The sequence below is a fragment of the Ahaetulla prasina genome, chromosome 2, assembly GCF_028640845.1.
Source record: "Ahaetulla prasina isolate Xishuangbanna chromosome 2, ASM2864084v1, whole genome shotgun sequence".
NCBI classification, from domain to species: Eukaryota; Metazoa; Chordata; class Lepidosauria; order Squamata; family Colubridae; genus Ahaetulla; species Ahaetulla prasina.
Window position 1 is genome coordinate 277931530 of NC_080540.1, and position 17992 is coordinate 277949521.

The 17992-nt window shown below is 40.8% G+C and overlaps 1 protein-coding gene across 4 annotated transcripts in view; it reads left to right on the top strand.

Moving 5' to 3' along the window:
- DAB2 (DAB adaptor protein 2) overlaps positions 1-16747 on the top strand; it is a 54634-nt gene extending 37887 nt beyond the window's left edge. For 2 of the 4 annotated variants that reach the window (XM_058170288.1, XM_058170290.1), the window contains 7 exons: positions 54-116; positions 1410-2036; positions 5873-6029; positions 9394-9924; positions 12434-12549; positions 13734-13811; positions 15437-16747. In XM_058170288.1, the coding sequence (XP_058026271.1) occupies positions 54-116; positions 1410-2036; positions 5873-6029; positions 9394-9924; positions 12434-12549; positions 13734-13802 (1563 nt within the window). In that variant the 3' untranslated portion in view covers positions 13803-13811; positions 15437-16747. The remainder of the gene's footprint in view (positions 1-53; positions 117-1409; positions 2037-5872; positions 6030-9393; positions 9925-12433; positions 12550-13733; positions 13812-15436) is intronic. The other 2 variants (XM_058170289.1, XM_058170292.1) reach the window with 2 other exon arrangements.
- Positions 16748-17992: the final 1245 nt, after the last annotated feature.

Genomic DNA, 17992 nt, shown 5'->3' on the forward strand with positions numbered 1-17992 from the left:
TGACTTATAGATTGAAGTGTGGAATCCTAACTGTTACAAATTTTGTACTTTAGGGTGTCGACCAGATGGATCTATTTGGAGACATGTCTACTCCTCCTGACCTCAGCAGTCCCACAGTGAGTAGTAAATGATTACCACCTTCAAAATCAGGAACATTTTGAAAGTCCTCTTCAGTGTTCTCCTGTCGTGCCTGGATGATGAAGTGATCCTCTATAGACAGTCCTCTGTTCAAAGGATCTTGATGGAGGGACCTTGAACAAACTGCAGATTGTACTATTGATCGATGCCAGAGGCTCATTGTAGCTTTGTATCTAAGGATTGATCAGGATCTAAAGAAGAATACCTAGCATAAACTGAGTTCCCATAAAGTATCTTTGCATAGCTTTGGCTGGTTTGAGGAATAATGATAACTTTAGGGATAGTATAGAAACACATTGGCAGTCCAGAAGGTTATAATAAATGAGTGTAAAGAAAGAAGCTTGGAGGAAGAGAGATGGAAACATTTAGCAGAGTTTATTTGAAGAAACTACCTTAATGCACTTGGTTTGATAATTAGCTAGATTTGGAAAGCTCTTGATCAAATACTGCTACAGTAGCATCATGACATCCAACGTCGCCTATTCAGGGCTGTTTCAGTACAAGCCGTATAACTTCCTCCTCCTGCCACTGTTTCATAATCAGGTATGGATAATCGTGGTCTCCAGTAAGATTGTTTTCCCAACACAAAAAGCCAATCCAGGTCATGAATGTAAAAATGCATTCAGAAACCTAAACTCATGGCTCCTTGTTATAAACTGTGGCTTTTTGGTGGCTCAGTCTACTGTCTGTATTTGGAAGAGTCATCGTTTCTTGTTAGAATGAATGAGAAATTAAAGTCTGTCTAATTGTTATTTTGATTCTAGCTCATGCTAACTATAAATGATGCCTGCTCTGATGTTTAACCTATGCTTAAGTCATAGAAAGAAAAAAAACTATGGTTAAAGAATTCCCGAAACGGTTGATATCATGACTGTTTTTATATATTTATTATTTGAAAGAGTTGTCGTGTGCTGTCCAAAGACCCTTTTTGTGAGGTGGATGGCCCTATAAATGTGATCATTCAATAAATAAAATAGGAGATTAGATGCTTGTACATGCATACTCCCAACCAATGATTGGTTTGATGTATTACTATCCATTATAAATCCAACCGAGATTGAAAACAGCTGGTTCAATAACTTCACAGTGGGGTGATAGTTAAAAAGAAGAAGGAGAGCAGCAAAATGCCTTTCTGTCATAGGCGCACATTTTCTATATATATATATAAAAAAATCCATTTCAAATCTGCTTGCTTATCATTTTTTTTTAATCAAGAGCTCATGAGACTACTTGCACACATGCTAATCTGTCTTCTTTCCCAAACCTAACAGGAGGAGGAAAAAGAGATCCTGTTAGTGGATTTAAACTCTGAGATTGAGGCCCCTCCAACTTCTCTCAAAGGGGAGGACCTCTTCTTGAACGACATCACGCCTTCCCTGCCATTGCCAAAGCTACAGCCGCCTTTCTTGCCTGAAAATGCTTTTTCTGCAAACCTCAGCTTCTTTCCTACCCCCAGTCCTGACCCTTTCCGTGACGACCCTTTCACGCCAGCTGACCAGTTGGCACCCCCTTCCCTTGATTCTTCTTTAAAACCTTCCAGTCAGAAGATGGAGAACAGTGGTGTGAATGGGGACATAGACTACTTTGGGAAAGAGTTTGATCAGATTTCCAACCGGACTAGCAAGCAGGAGATGCCGTCCAGCCAATGGCTGCTTGAAAGTAAATCGGCACATTTAGCGGTGAAGACATCCGACGGGGTGCCGGAGAGAGAACAGAATGGTTTCGTGGCCAAATCCCCCTTGAGTGTCTTTGCAGAAAGCTCTCCCAAAGGAACACCTGTGCAGAATGGGTTACGGCTAGACTCTGATAGCAGCCACCTGTCAATGCCACAAGACTCCATCACGATTAGCCCACCTCCACAAAGTACAAAGCCAGGAAGAGGAAGGAGGACTGTTCAGGTGAACGTTGGGGCATGCACAAAGTGGTAATATGCATGTTTTCTACTTGGAGTAGGTGAAGGAAACTCTTTCCCTCTCTTCCTGAAAGCTCTGCTGGCAAGAAAGCTTTCCTTACCTTCACTCTATAAATGCTGCAACCGCTGTGAACTTAAATTTTTCTCTGTAGAATCATCCTTTCCTAACCTTGCTTTCTTTCTCCTAACGCTGCCATATATTTATATCTTGGGTAAGTAAGACACTTGGAACTAGTTATTGCATGCATTAAGCACATTGTTTTGGAAGAAACACCATGTTTTCCTTGTTTAGTTCAAGTATCGGAATCTGGTATGGGATGATCAACCATGTATAGTAGACCTCAAAGGTCTGGAAGTGAGGTCAAGGAGATAACATAAACAATCTTGGTTTTCTCATATAAACTGAAACTAGTGCAGGATAACCCTCCTGAAAGCCAAACCTTGTCTTAATTAAGAACAATAGACCCCAGCAATCTAGTACTAATGAGAACCATCTCAACTATAGGCTTAGACTGAAAGATTTTTCAGGAATGTTGCATTTTTATTTTCATGTATGGGGAGGGCAGGTGATTAAAACTGGGAGTGTGCACGAGAGGTGGTTGAATACCATCAATTCGGGCTGCGCTAGACTGATTTTTGCAGCTCTGTGAGACAAAAGCAGCCCAAACAGACACAGGTATATAATTGGAGGTACAAGGAGTAGAATCTTCAAAACCAAAACTGATTTACCTCACACCTGATTTTTCTCTCCCCAATAAAAGAAGAGGTGAGAGACAGTAAAACCAAAAGTAAAATAAATAAAAACCTGTTTTTGCAGAGGAGATGCAAAATAACCTTCCCTGAATCTGGATACTTGCTTATATCCTCTGCATGTACCTATCTGAAATTAAGTATTATTGATATTTGAGGAAGGAATAGTTGTATGTGCAAACTTGTCCCATTCTTTATTTGGAAAGAAAAGAAAGAAAGAAAAGAGAGAGAGAGAGAGAGAGAGAGAGGAAAGAAAGAAAGAAAGAAAGAAAGAAAGAAAGAAAGAAAGAAAGAAAGAAAGAAAGAAAGAAAGAAAGAAAGAGAAAGAAAGAGAAAGATGGATGGATAGATAGATTGACAGTCTGAATTTAGCTTTTTTCCCATTCTAATGGTTATGCTTTGGATTTTGGACTTGGAGCCAGATCACTCAGGGTATACCCCCCCCCCCCGTTAAAAGCCTATCTTAAAAATGTAAGTTTTAGCATTAACTACTGAGTGATAAAAAGGCTTGTCCATTGTACTCAAATCAGTTCAATAAAACAAAATCTTGCTGGAGCAAAACATTCTGTGTTACAATAAAATATTGCAACACACAGCCTGCTGAAGTTCTGAAATACAAAGTTCCACACTTTGTCTCCCAGGAAAAAGTCTTATTGGCCAAGTCTGTCACCATTAGGCTTCTATGTTGGATTTGGGCAGGCAAAACATACCTTATTGTGCAACTGATGAGTTGGCTTAAGTTGGCCAAAGGTGCTGCTGGGGTTTATTTCCAGTAAAAGAAAATGTATGAATATGTAACTCTGGTTTGAACTACGAATTTTTTGGTGCTCTCTGAGCTTGGTTGTTTGCTTGTATATGTTTCATTACCGAACTAGATTATGTCATCAGTGTGAGTAAATGTGAGGTTTGTTATCTGTTTATAATAGCTTCCCCTGCCAATTTTGGTGAGAGATTAGTTTCCTCCTTGGTGGTTCTTTGATTGGAATATTGTTTTCTGCTTAATTGTATGTCTGGTGTTGATCACTGCTTATCTGAGTATTAGCTGCTGGAAGAAATGTGTTGTAGGTTGTTTGTTTCCTTCATGGATTTTTTTTTTACTCTTTTTTGAACTGTATGCAGTTTACCTCCATTTGTCTACTGATGATTGATTTGTCTGAATGCTAAGCCTACAAGAATTCCCTAGTATTTTTCAGCTACTGATCGAAAGCAGGGGTCTCCAACCTTGGTCCAACCCTGATCGAAAGCAGGGGTCTCCAACCTTGGTTCCTTTAAGACTTGTAGACTTCAACTCCCAGAGTTCCTCAGCCAGCTTTGCTGGCTGAGGGACTCTGGGAGTTGAAGTCCACAAGTCTTAAAGGGACCAAGGTTGGAGACCGCTGATCTAAAGTATGGATATCCATTCTTTTGGATTGCCTGGGCCACACTGAATGAAGAGGAATTGTTTTGGGCCACATATAAAGTATATACTATAGTAAATGTATATAAATCACATAATAATGTTAAAAGTTTGCGAACTTGTGAGGCTGCATTATTAGATTGGACAGGCCTAATCAAAAGCGTAGTTGAGACTTTTGATAGAGACTGTCCACGTGTTCTGAGATTAAGGCATTTTTCATTTAAGAGGTTTATATATATATATATTTTATTAAATGTGGAAAGCATCTTTCCTATAAGAGCTGAGCACATGCTACCTGAGAGGTAGATTGGGCTTAGACCAACCCCAACCTTGGCTACTTTAAGACTTGTAGACTTCAACTCCCAGAGTGGAAGTTGAAGTCCATAAATCTTAAAGTGGCCAAAGTTGGAGAGCCCTGGCTTAGACCGACTTGGCCATAAGTTTCTATGGTTGATTGGATCATAGTTTCACTCAGTTTCCCAAATCCTAGTCCCCATGCTTTTGTTTACTATTTTACACTGATTAATTATCATTTTATTGCAAACTGGTTTGATGCTTCCGGCATTGGACGTGCAATAATAACGCTAGCATTTAACTAATTCTAATTGTGTTCATTTCTTCAGGAATATGTTTAAAACATGCCTCTGAGTTTATATACAGAAGTAATTACGTTCCCCAGAATGCCACTCTTTTATTTATTTATTTATTTAATTAATTAATTAATTAATTTATATATCGCCCTTTTCCCGAAGGACTCAGGGCGGTTTACAGCCAAATAAAAACAGATTCCACAAAAATTAAAAACATTTTTAAAAGCTAATTCGATTAGGCCGAGATAGACTAAAACTATAATAAAACCCATATTAAAACTACATTAAGCCAGCCCTGCGCGATAAAACAAAAAGGTCTTTAGCTCGCGTCGAAAGGTCCGGAGGTCAGGGAGTTGACATATCCCTAGAGGCAGCTCATTCCAGAGGGCAGGAGCCCCCACAGAGAAGGCCCTCCCCCTGGGGGTCGCCAGTCGACATTGTTTGACTGACGGCACCCTGAGGAGACCCTCCCTATGGGAGCACACGGGTCGATGGGAGGCTATTGGTAGCAGCAGGCGGTCCCGTAAATAACCCGGTCCTATGCCATGGAGTGCTTTTTTGGGGCTGTTTATTCGGTTTGTGCGTAGCCCAGTGCTTCTGCATTAGAGAGACTGCTTGTCAAAAGGACACACGATTTGTTCTTCCGCAATAAAATGCTGTTGGCAGTTGATGTTGCACCATCATTTACATTGCACATGAAAACTCTGCAGGCCACAACTATAAACATTGCAAAGTCTTCCTTTGTTGTTGTTGTTTTTCAGATTTTTAGAAAAGATTTTACCCAAGTAAAGGAGAATAGGCTTGTATTAATGTTTTGCATCTCTATACCTGATGTTTCTGAAGCATGCCACCCTGTTTAATATGAACGGAAATCATTTGTCTGGAAGTTGATCACTCACGTCTTACATCTCTAGCTTGGTTTTGCTGCTGGAATGTCACAATGTTGCTGAGCAGATTGGGGTGCTGGTAGCATAAAGCACGACTGAAGATACTTAACTCCAAATAACAGAATTCTTTCTGTGCAAAAAACAAACAAAAAAACACAGCCTTTCTAATGAAGGCTCCCTCTGGTTGGTTTTTTTCTAGAATGCAGCCAGCGACTTGTTTGGTCCTGATATTTTTGCTCCTGGATATTCTGTAACAAGCACTCTGACTACTGCAGGACAGCCTTCCGGTGTACAGACTAACCCACTAGACCTCTTCAAAACCAATCCTCCTACAGCAGCTCCCATACCTGGACTAGGTTGGTAAAGATTGTGAAACATGAACCTAACTTACATATTAGCTAAGTATGTTGAATGAATTATGCACATACTACTACTCTATGGTCCAGGGTGTTATGCAAACCCATTAAAAAGGGGATTTGCGGTAGTGGTGGGATTCAAAAAAATTTACTACCAGTTCTGTGGCCGTGGCTTGGTGGGCGTGGCAGGGGAAGTATACTGTAAAATCTCCATTCCCACCCCACTCCCAGGGGAAGGATACTGCAAAATCCCCATTTCCTCCCCATCCCACTAACCTGCTTTCCAGCACCATTCTCTTGTGCAGGGCAACAAAAGAAGACCCAGCAGATCAGCTGGGACTCGGAAGGCAGCGAATAGATGGGGGTGGGGCCAGTCAGAGGTAGTATTTGCCAGTTCTCCAAACTACTCAAAATTTCCGCTACCCGTTCTCCAGAACTGGTCAGAACCTGCTGAATACCAGCTCTGGTTTGCAGGGTAAACAGTAGATTGGTTAATTGTGGGAAAGTATGTCAAGCAAATCTCAAAGATGCTTTTTTTCAAAAGGTAACTGGACTTTTTTTTTTCCCTGAGAAAGATTTTCGCTTCTCGTCTCAAGAAGCTTCATCGGTTCTGGCAGGATAGTGGGGGCAATGGTAGAATTAGTTCTGAGAGGGTGGGAGACGGGATTAGAAGGATTATATTTCTTTGCAATCAAAACACCTGGATGACTTGAGAATCTCTACATTTATGTCAAGCAAATCAGTCCTTATATCGTTTTTTGAAAATAATAAATAATAATAATAATATTTTAATTTGTATACCGCCCTTCTCCCGAAGGACTCAGGGTGGTTTACAGCCAAGATAAAATACAACAACAACACATACAATACTAAAAACAAACATTAAAAAACTTATTCAATTTGGCCCCATTTTAAAATACAATCAACCCTATAAAATTAATACAAATTTCAAACCCATAAAATCAGCTAAAAGATTTAAAAATCAAGCCAGTCCGGCAAGACAGAATAGATAGGTCTTAAGTTTGCGGCGAAAGGTCCGAAGGTCAGGTAGTTGTCAAAATCCAGGGGGAAGTTCGTTACACAGGGTAGGAGCCCCCACAGAGAAGGCCCTTCCCCTGGGAGCCGCCAGTCGACTTTGCTTGGCTGATGGCACCATAAGGAGTCTCTCTCTGTGAGAACGCATAGGTCGCTGGGAGGTAGAAGATGGCAGTAGACTGTCCCGTAAGTATCCCGGTCCTAAGCCATGGAGCGCTTTAAAGGTGGTAACCAATACCTTGAAGCGCACCCGGAAGACAACAGGCAGCCAGTGCAGTCTGCGCAGGATGGGTGTTACATGAGAGCTCCGAACCGCTCTCTCTATCACCCGCGCAGCTGCATTCTGGACTAACTGGAGCCTCTGGGTACTCTTCAAGGGGAGCCCCATGTAGAGAGCACTGCAGTAGTCCAAGCGAGAGGTAACAAGAGCATGAGTGACCGTGCATAGGGCATCCCGGTCCAGGAAGGGGCGCAACTGGCGAATCAGGCGAACCTGATAAAAAGCTCTCCTGGAGACGGTTGTCAAGTGGTCTTCAAAAGACAACCGCCCATCCAGAAGAACGCCCAAGTTGCGCACCCTTTCCATTGGGGCCAATGACTCGCCCCCAACAGTCAGCCGCGGCTGCAGCTGACTGTACCAGGGTGCCGGCATCCACAGCCACTCCGTCTTGGAGGGATTAAGCTTGAGCCTTTTCCTCCCCATCTAGACCCGTACGGCTTCTAGACACCAGGACAGTACTTCTATAGCTTCGTTGGGGTGGCCTGGGGTGGAAAAGTACACCTGCGTATCATCAGCATACAGTTGGTACCTCACCCCAAAACCACTGATGATCTCACCCAGCAGCTTCATATAGATGTTGAACAGGAGAGGCGAGAGAATCAACCCCTGCGGCACCCCACACATGAGGCGCCTCGGGGTCGATCTCTGCCTCCCTGCCAACACCGTCTGTGTCCAGTCAGAGAGATAGGAGGAGAACCACCGATAAACGGTGCCTCCCACTCCCAAACTCCCCAGCCGCCGCAACAGGATACCATGGTCGATGGTATCGAAAGCTGCTGAGAGGTCTAATAGGACCAGGGCAGAGGAGTAACCCTTGTCCCTGGCCCTCCAGAGATCATCAACCAATGCGACCAAAGCCGTCTCCGTACTGTATCCGGGTCGAAAGCCGGACTGGAACAGGTCTAGATAGACAGTTTCATCCAGGTACTGGGGTAATTGACGTGCCACCGCACTCTCTACAACCTTCACCGTAAAGCGAAGGTTGGAGACCGGACAATAATTTCCTAAAACAGCTGGGTCCAGGGAAGGCTTCTTGAGGAGGGATCTCACCACCACCTCTTTCAAGGCAGCAGGAAAGACCCCCTCCCGCAAAGAAGCATTTGTAATCCCCCGGAGCCAGCCTCGTGTCACCTCCTGCGTGGCCAGCACCAACCAGGAGGGGTACGGGTCCAGTAAATATGTGGTGGCATTCAACCTCCCCAGCAATCTGTCCATGTCCTCGGGAGTCACAGGGTCAAAAGAAAAGGCCTCTGGTAGTGGAAGACACTGTTGGATACAACCCTAAAATGATTAATATGACTTTATTAAATTAATACAACTCTTCTTTTATTATTTTTATTGTTTTATATTCTGTAAGCCACCTTGAGGCAACAACATTAATGCAATAAACAAACAAACAAACAAACTATAAAAAATCAGTTTGGTCATTTCTGCATCAGCCAGGAAGGCCCACAGAATTCTTTCTTCAGAAGTTTGAATGGCAACAACCTGCAATGTTTATGTGACAGAGTGCCATTAAACTCCTGAGAGTTTAAACTCCCATTAACAAAAAAACAAGCAAATTCCCATTCAGGGTTTGTTTGTTTTTTTGCCCTAGCTCTACATAAGTTAAGAAGTTCAGGTACTCGACTCCCTAACAATTATATACTGTACTTCCAGGCTAAGGGCTGGGAAAAGTAGTGCTGATTTGTGAGGCTACGGTCCCAAATTTAATAAAGTGACTTTGAAAGTATTCCAAGTAAAATGATAGTGAATATAATCTGAAAGTAAAACAATACCGCATATTCTGTACTTGGATTTTCAGAATTTTTAAGTCCACAAAACAAAGTCACCAGATTTTCACAAAACAATTTACTGCGGGTTAATAATTTCTAGAAAACTCTTCTGAGAAAGCCTTCTTGCAAATAGACAGGATAAAAACTGAGGGAAATTGGATAGAGATAATATAGGGAAGAGTATAGTCACATTTATGAAATCGTATTGATACTTTTTTTTTGAGTTGTCCAATAATGAGTTTACTTAAATGAGTCATTTTATTTTTTTCCCCAGGTGGTCTGCCTACATCAGCATCCCCAACACCAGCATGGGGTCCCCAGTCTACGCCCTTCGGTCAACCAACCCCAGTGTTTCCTGGAACTGCTCTGACCACTCAGCCAGTGAAATTTGCACCATCTCTTGGTTTTGGTGCTCCTCAACAATCACCTGGTTGGGGCCAGCCAGTTCCAGGCCAGACTCCAGCTCCTGATCCCTGGAGTCAATCTGTGTGTGTTTCTCCATCCAATGCCTGGGCACAGCCTCCTACTAGTGGAAACCCATTCCATATCAACATGTTTCCACCTTCTCTGGCATCTCACCCTCCATCTATGTTGTCCTCCATGTCATCTACTAGCCCTCCTCCTCAGTTGCCTCCTAGAACTGCACCACAGAAGGAGTGCAGTGTAAAAAAAGAAAGTGATGCCTTTACTGCTTTGGATCCTCTGGGTGATAAAGAGATAAAAGATGTCAAGGAGATGTTCAAAGACTTCCAGCTGACAAAACCACCCGCTGTGCCTGCCCGGAGAGCAGAGCAGCAACAACCAGGTAACAAAATAGAGGTTCCTCGAGATGTGGCTGGCCGCGATCTCATTGGTCTCATTGAATAACCTAGTTCTATATCAAACCTCTTCTTGACCATATTGAGTGGCCTTGAATAATCCATTTCTCTTATATTAGCTAAGTGACTGATACAAAAAGTGTGGTATTTGGTGGCAACTTAATTTTTCAATTTAAGTAAGTCTAGTAATGGGACGCGGTGGCTCAGGGGCTAGGACGTTGAGCTTGTCGATCGAAAGGTCGGCAGCTCAGCGGTTCGAATCCCTAGTGCTACCGTGTAATGGGGTGAGCTCCCGTTACTTGTCCCAGCTTCTGCCAACCTAGCAGTTTCAAAAGCACATAAAAATGCAAGTAGAAAAAATAGGGACTACCTTTGGTGGGAAGGTAAAAGCGTTCTGTGCGCCTTTGGCGTTGAGTCATGTCGGCCACATGACCACGGAGACATCTTCGGACAGCACTGGCTCTTCGGCTTTATTTATTTATTTATTTATTTATTTTATTTGATTTTTATACCGCCCTTCTCCCGAAGGACTCAGGGCGGTGTACAGGCAACAATAAAATACAAACACCACAATATACAATTTAAAATACGAGTTAAAAAACTTATTATAATTAGCCTAGAACCTTAAAATTGAAACGGAGATGAGCACCACCCCCTAGAGTCGGCAACGACTAGCACCTATGTGCGAGGGGAACTTTTACCTTTAGTTGGTGGTAGTCGGTGCCTCAGTAGAGGGCACTAGTACTCTATAATATACAAGTATTCCCAATCTACAGAAACATGAAGAGTTCAATACTCAGAATTCCCCAGTCATTGCTCAGAATTCTGGGAATTGTTAGCTACCAGGTGAGAAAGGGTGTTGTATATGCTGTCTTAGGTTGACAACGAATGTGATACAACAATAATCAAATAGATTACAGCTTTGAATTGACACCAGGAGATCTGTTAAAGTAAGAAAGAAACATGGCTGCTTTCCTGAGGCAGCACAAGTTTCTCTTCTTCATCCACAAAGCTGCCTTCTATTCTAGAATTCCTGGCTTGCTAAAGAAAGTCACGTTCTTTATTTTACAATACTCTATAATGCAATTAAAATGTTTACCAAAAAAAGGTCACGTTCTTAATCTGTCTGGGAATTTTTGGCTCTTTATGAAACTAGGCAGTGTTAACAAAGTTGTGCCATTTAGGTGCAACAGTGGCTACTAGAGTGCTTTCATCTGTCCGAAAAAAAACCCTGAAGATTTTCCACAAATAGAAGTAGAAGTAAATGGTGTTTAGGGAGGAGAAAGGCTAGGAAAGTCAATCAGGAATTTATTTATTTTATGTATTTATTTATTTTGTCACAACAATATATGTAGGAATCATACAAAAGATTATATAGTATATAAACATATATGGGTAAATATAAGGAGGTATAAGCATATATATAGAAAGAAGAAAAGAAAAACAATAGGACAGGAACGGTAGGCACGTTTGTGCGCTTATGCACGCCCCTTATGGTCCTCTTAGGAATGGGGTGAGGTCAATAGTAGAAAGTTTTTGGATAAAGCTTTTAGGATTATGGGAAGAGACCACAGAGTCAGGTAAAGTGTTCCAAGCACTGATGATTCTGTTACAGAAGTCATATTTTCTGCAATCTAGATTAAAGCGGTTGACATTAAGTTTAAATCTATTAGTTGCTCTAGTATTATTGAAAGCTGCAGGGTAATTGTAACAGGCTGTGAGAAATAACCTTTGGGAGACAGGAGGAAGAGCCACAGCCAGGGCAATGGTCAGGAAAGTGATATCCCAGCCCATAAAAGAACAGAAGTGAAGAAAACGTGTCAGAAGAGATCCATCCTAGTTCTCTAAGTAGCAATAGCAATAGCACTTAGACTTATATATTGCTTTACAACCCTTTATAGAAGAGGGCAATATATATGCGATATATAGCATAAAGTGGTTTACAGAGTCAGCATCTTGCCCCCAATATTTTGGGTCCTCATTTTACCCATCTCGGAAGGATGGAAGGTTGAGTCAACGTTGAGCCTGGTGAGATTTGAACTGCCAAATTGCAGGCAGCTGGCTGGCAGCAGAAGTAGCCTGCACTACTGCACTCTAACCATTGCACCACCGAAGCACATTAAAGTCAAGCGAGGGGAGAAGTAAATATAGTGTTAGCACACATTAGTTTGGTTTCCTGTCTGGACTAACTTGAAAGGCTGACACTAATACTATGCATTAAAAGAAAGCAACTATGTCCCTGAATCCAATGCTGATTTGTGTTGATTGCATGAAATCTGGGAATCATGCATGTACAGTATGTGATGGTTGCTTAGTTAGCCTTGACATGGAGTTTGCAGAAATACATTATGTATTGCTCTAGTGAAGATATCCTCAGTTTGGGTGCTGTTTCCTGTGAAGTTCATGTCTGATGTCAAATATGTACTTCTTTGCTACCTAATAAACTTCCTGGCAATATTTGGATATTTTACAAAAGTGTTCCTTTATTCAACATAGGGCTTCCAAAGCTTGGTCTGAGACAAAATGCTGTCCCGCTTATTTCCAAGCCTGCTGAAGACCGCTTTGAAAATCCTTTCAAGATGGATCCTTTCGCTGCTCCCTCACAAGGTTTAGTAAGTATCCGGACTCCATTTTACATGCAGTGACTTATAACATGGTTTAACTGTGGGCTAAGGGGGAAAAAATGTGAACATAGAAACTTGATGCTCAAATAAATAGACTGTATTATGGCTTAACTCAGTGGTCCACTTCACACAAATATTAAGACGATGCCTGGATTGCCATAAAAAGTTAAACCACAAAATCCATGTTAGCCTAGTTTAGAATGTTGAGTGAAAAGACAAAAAAAAAATTGTTACCTATAGCTACAATCCAGTGTTTACTCTCAAGATGAAAGAAAGTGGGCTTCTATAAGCTGTTAAACTGAATAACAAAGCTGTGGCCTCTAATTGGGAAGATCTGGAATGAGAGGTTCCCAGTAAAGTAGAAAGACTTTAATTTGAATGTTGTTCTTAGTGTCGTAAAAACAAAATTCTGATTCACAGTGGCAACCCTTTAAGGAGAAAGGAGCTCCTTTTAATGGCCTAACTTTAAAGTTAATGAAAAGTTGGCCCACCCCATTTTTCAAGCGAGATTTAATTACATAATCCAATATAACATTTCTCTGTGTCAGTTGTTCTTGTAGGAGAAAATCCGTAGCAGATGGATGGGTGGAAAAAATAGAACTCATTCTTATTTGTTAATATCTAATAAGCTGATAATACTGGAAAAAGCTACAGATACTTTTAATGAGAAATGTTTCAGGAAAGGCTTCTTGGTTCTTTTTTCCTAAAATGATAACTTTAGATATGTGAATAATTCTCAAACTAACCTTGATCCAATAAGCTAGCTAATATGTTAGGTGTATTCAACTGGGCTAGATGTGGGTAGACTATACAGACACAGTAAACTGGACATGTTTTGGGCCTGAAGAGACCAAGCTACTGTGGCAAATATTTTGAAGTCCTCCATGTCCTGCAGTTTTTCAAGGTGTTGAAATGCCTAAACTGGACTGTATTGCTTGTCTTTCATCTTTGTAAGAACTCTACATCTCGATTTTGTAACATGAAATTATCATGCTTAGTTTTCCCTTGAGAAGTATATGCTTGTAACATTAGCTGCTAGAAAAGTAGTGCTTAGTTTTGCTTCTGTGGGTTGAGAAATATAGGAGTGTTTATGTACCTTTGGCTTGGAAAAAAGTTTGTCTGCAAAAATATCTTCAAATCATGGTGAAAGTTTTCCTTTTCCTTGTCTCCAGATTGCAGCTCAACAACAGCAATTGTCTTCGGTTCCTTGTAATGATCCTTTTAAAAATCCATTTGCATAGATTAGGTTGGTAAGTGATATTTAATGTAGTTACACTGTACACTGAGAGCATATGTACCAAGACAGATTCCTTGTGTGTCACACTTGGCCAATAAAAAATTCTATTCTATTCTATTCTATTATTATTATTTAACATATGATTAGAACATGACAAAAGTGTAATGTATGCACATAATCCACATAATTATATACAAAACATCCATGGGGAGAAGGCAATGGCCTCATAATGGGTTGTCCAATTCAGATATCCAGGCTCTGGCATTGCTTCGTGCAGATCTTCTAGGAAATAGGGAATGCAAATCCTGGGCAATCTTGCACAATATGGTTAATTGTTTGCATATCAGCACCACAATCACTACAAGGGCAGTCTTTCCATTCCCACTAATACAATGAAGAGGCACTTTTTTTTTTTGTTTACATTTATATCCCGCCCTTCTCCGAAGACTCAGGGCGGCTTACAGTGTATAAGGCAATAGTCTCATTTTATTTGTATATTTTTACAAAGTCAACTTATTGCCCCCCCAACAATCTGGGTCCTCATTTTACCTACCTTATAAAGGATGGAAGGCTGAGTCAACCTTGGGCCGGGCTTGCACCTGCAGTAATTGCAGGCTGCTGTGTTCTAATAACAGGCTCTAACAGCCTGAGCTATTACGGCCCAATACTTCTTCCAGTATCATACCTAATTCTGTTCAATTTCATCCAGACAGAGGGAGGCAGTCTTGGTAGAGGGATCACTAATGGTCAGACCACAAGAAGGTATCTTGGACCATTCTTCTCTCCAGGCATTCTTGGGATTAAATTGGGTAGATGTTAAATGAATAGCGGTTTATTATGCTGGCCTATTTAAATCTTGTGGTGGGCACATTGTCCTGGTGAATAAGGAAGGCCATGTTGTTCAGCATCCTTGACCTCAGCAACCAAGAGCTTGTTGTCTTCTAATGTGGAGAGATATGATATTGCTAAGTACTGGTAACCAGTGCATAGGAGTGGGGTGCAATGTGCCAGAGATGATATGCATTGTCCAGTGGAATTGGATGTGGGCTCTATTAAGTCACATGCTGGCACAATATTCAGCTGTGGAATCAACCAAAGCCAAGGCTGTTGTTCCTAGGATATTAGCATCAGCACGCCAAGGTGTCTCAGCTTTAACGTACTTAATGGATTTTAATAATGTATTTAAATTGATGTGTTTCATTTACTTAATGTAGTGGCGATCCTATTTAACTTGGCTTTTGAAAAACCCTTCTGAACTCAACCGAACAGTTAGCAACATTTTAAGGCCCGATATATCAACATGGGCTTTTGACTGATGGCAGCCGGAGCCTCCTTAAATTGAAACAATTAAAAAAAACCTAAAGTCTCATGAGAATATAAGATTTCTCAATTTCAGTGTTCTCCTTTGAAATGTATGAGATTTTATTTGAGATTTGGGAATTTCACGACTGCTATATCTTTCTTAATTATAAATGTTGCAAGTGTTATTTTGGAATACAGTGGAATATCCAGACATTCACAGGCATTATATTGTTCAATCCCATTCTAAAGTACTCCGCAGTTAAATAAAACAAAAGCAATACTTGTTATACATCCTTGTATAAAAATCACCTTTTTAATAAAGTTTGTTTCCCACAGCCCACCAAATGTGAAAAGAAAACAAGCGTTATGGAATGCAGCTGTGAGATGCTCACAATCCATCTCATTTCTCTTCACCACAAGTGGGTGTTATTGGCAAAACTATAACTGGATTGTTGGATCAAACAGATGCAAGGAACAACTGGACACTGAGCTTATTGTCTTCAGTCAGCATTATCTGCCTCATTCTTCAACTTTTGGATTCATTCAAGTTAAGACCTTGGAACTTCTTAAGCCGAGGAAGCAATTTGCTTGAGACCAAACTGGAACTGGTGGTAATTTTTAGCCCATGTGAATGGAAGAAAACACTCTATGGTGTCTCTTATTCCCTCACTTTCCATTTTCATCAATGCTTAAAAGCACTAAAAGTGAAAAATGAAAGAGAAATTAATGGTTCTTTATGGACAAAGACACACAGATTTGTATTCACTTCTGCACAAGGGAAAACCATGATGTCAGCAGCACTGAGTTGCCAAGAACATAAAATAAAATAGTCAAATGCTATTGTAGAGTTTTCCTATCAATATTATTACAATTTTTTTTAAAAAAACCTAGCACTCTCTTTACAGCCCACCCAAATGTCAAGGTGAAAGAATATTTAAATTATGAAATGGGCAAATATTGTATTACTTCTAACTGGTGAGTTCTAAAAATGCAATTGCTAGCTCTAAATTATGCAAATTGAAACATCTTTGATGGTAACTTGTCCAGGATATCAAATGCTGTTTTCCTAGAACATATTTTGTTACGGATTGGTCTCTGGTAAGATTCTTGTTTTTGGAATCAGTGCTGGGAAAAAAAGCTACAAAAATGGATAAATGGATTTTAAGATAAGCTATTAAACTGGAAAGCAATTGTACTTTTAACAACTAGTCTGAACAAAATGATATTCATGTCTATTAATTATGATATGGCTAGAGGCTAATAATTCACTCTTTAAACAATAAGTTTAATAATAAGTTGGACAAAGCTATTGTTAACAGCCAGATGTCTCTCCAGTACAGCAGTTACCAATATAAACTTGAAATGGTATCCATGTTTAAATGTTTAGGTGAACACAACCTGCTGATCTACTTCCTAAAAAATACCAAGCCTCCAGTGATCCATTCAGCTCTGTATAATATTCTATTGTACATTCCTGTAAGACAAAGCTCTCAATGCATATGTTTGTCTCAGACTGAAAATACAGAAACTTCTTCTGGACTGTGTTACACTGTAAAAAGTACTCGGGTGTTCTGGCAATTAAATGTAACTTCATTTCAAATTGGCACTCAGAGGAAATGTTTGATGATTAAATATTTTCTTTACTTGTTTATGGAAGAATGCCTGCCTGGTGGACCAAGTTCACTTTAGTGATCAGATGATCTTCTATTAAGCAGAGCAATGTAATGAAACCGGGATTTTTAATTTCTCTAAAATGTAAGCAGCCACTGAATGCCAGCGGATGGTGCTATTGATCCAGTGAGTTGGTATGTAACATGACATTTTTTATAGATTATGAATTTACAGTACAAAATAACCACAACAGTTGAAAATGAGGGTATCAGCTCTTGAGTGCTTATAGATGTTGATTCTGTTTTTTACCAACTAAGCATCTAAGTAGAGTCTTAGATAGCACTTAGCAATAGCACTTGGACTTATATACTGCTTTACAGCCCTCTTTAAGCAGTTTACAGAGTCAGCCTATTGCCCCCAACATCTGGGTCCTCATTTTACCAACCTCAGAAGGATGGAAGGCTGAGTCAACCTTGAGCCTGGTGAGATTTGAACTACGAAATTGCAGGCAGCCGGCAGGCAGCAGACGTATCCTGCAGTACTGTACTCTAACCACTGTGCCACCGTGGCTCTTGATGTAGTAATATGGCTTTTTGATAGAAAGATTTCTTCACCTTATATGCTAGCATCAGTGTAGAAGCCCATTATAATGGAATGTGCACCTGCAGCAGCAGAAGGAGAGGATTTGGTCAACTTGGAGCTTTCCCAGCAAAAGACCCAATTCAAGACACTGCATATTCCTGAGCTGGATGGGAGAGAGAGAGAGAGATGAGGTTGGCAAGATAGATGTCAGGCCCAAGTCCAGAATGAGACAGATCCAAACGAGTCCAATCCTTTATTGACTTATACCCAATAGACAGAATCTTGCCAAACTAAAGTTATCCTGAGAGATTCTAGATATGAACCTCCCTCTTCCCACCCCTCAACACACACCTTCCTTCCAGTTCAGGACTGCTGAGTCTCTTGATCCAAGCTCTTTCTGGGAAAACTCTGAATCTTTCCCTTCTGCTACTGCAGGTGCATATCTCATCACACTCATAGAGCAAATAAATCCCATTTGGACATAATAGTATTTAAACATATATACCATATCATAGTGCTTTACAACACACTGCATGGCTTGCAGTGTCAGCATTATTTGCATGTTGCCCCCAACAATCTCGGTTCTCATTTTACTGACCTCAGGAGGATGAAAGGCTGAGTCAACCACAAGCCGCCTCAGGATTGAACTCAAGGCTGTGGGCAGAGTTTGTTTGAAATAGTGCACTTAACCATTGCACT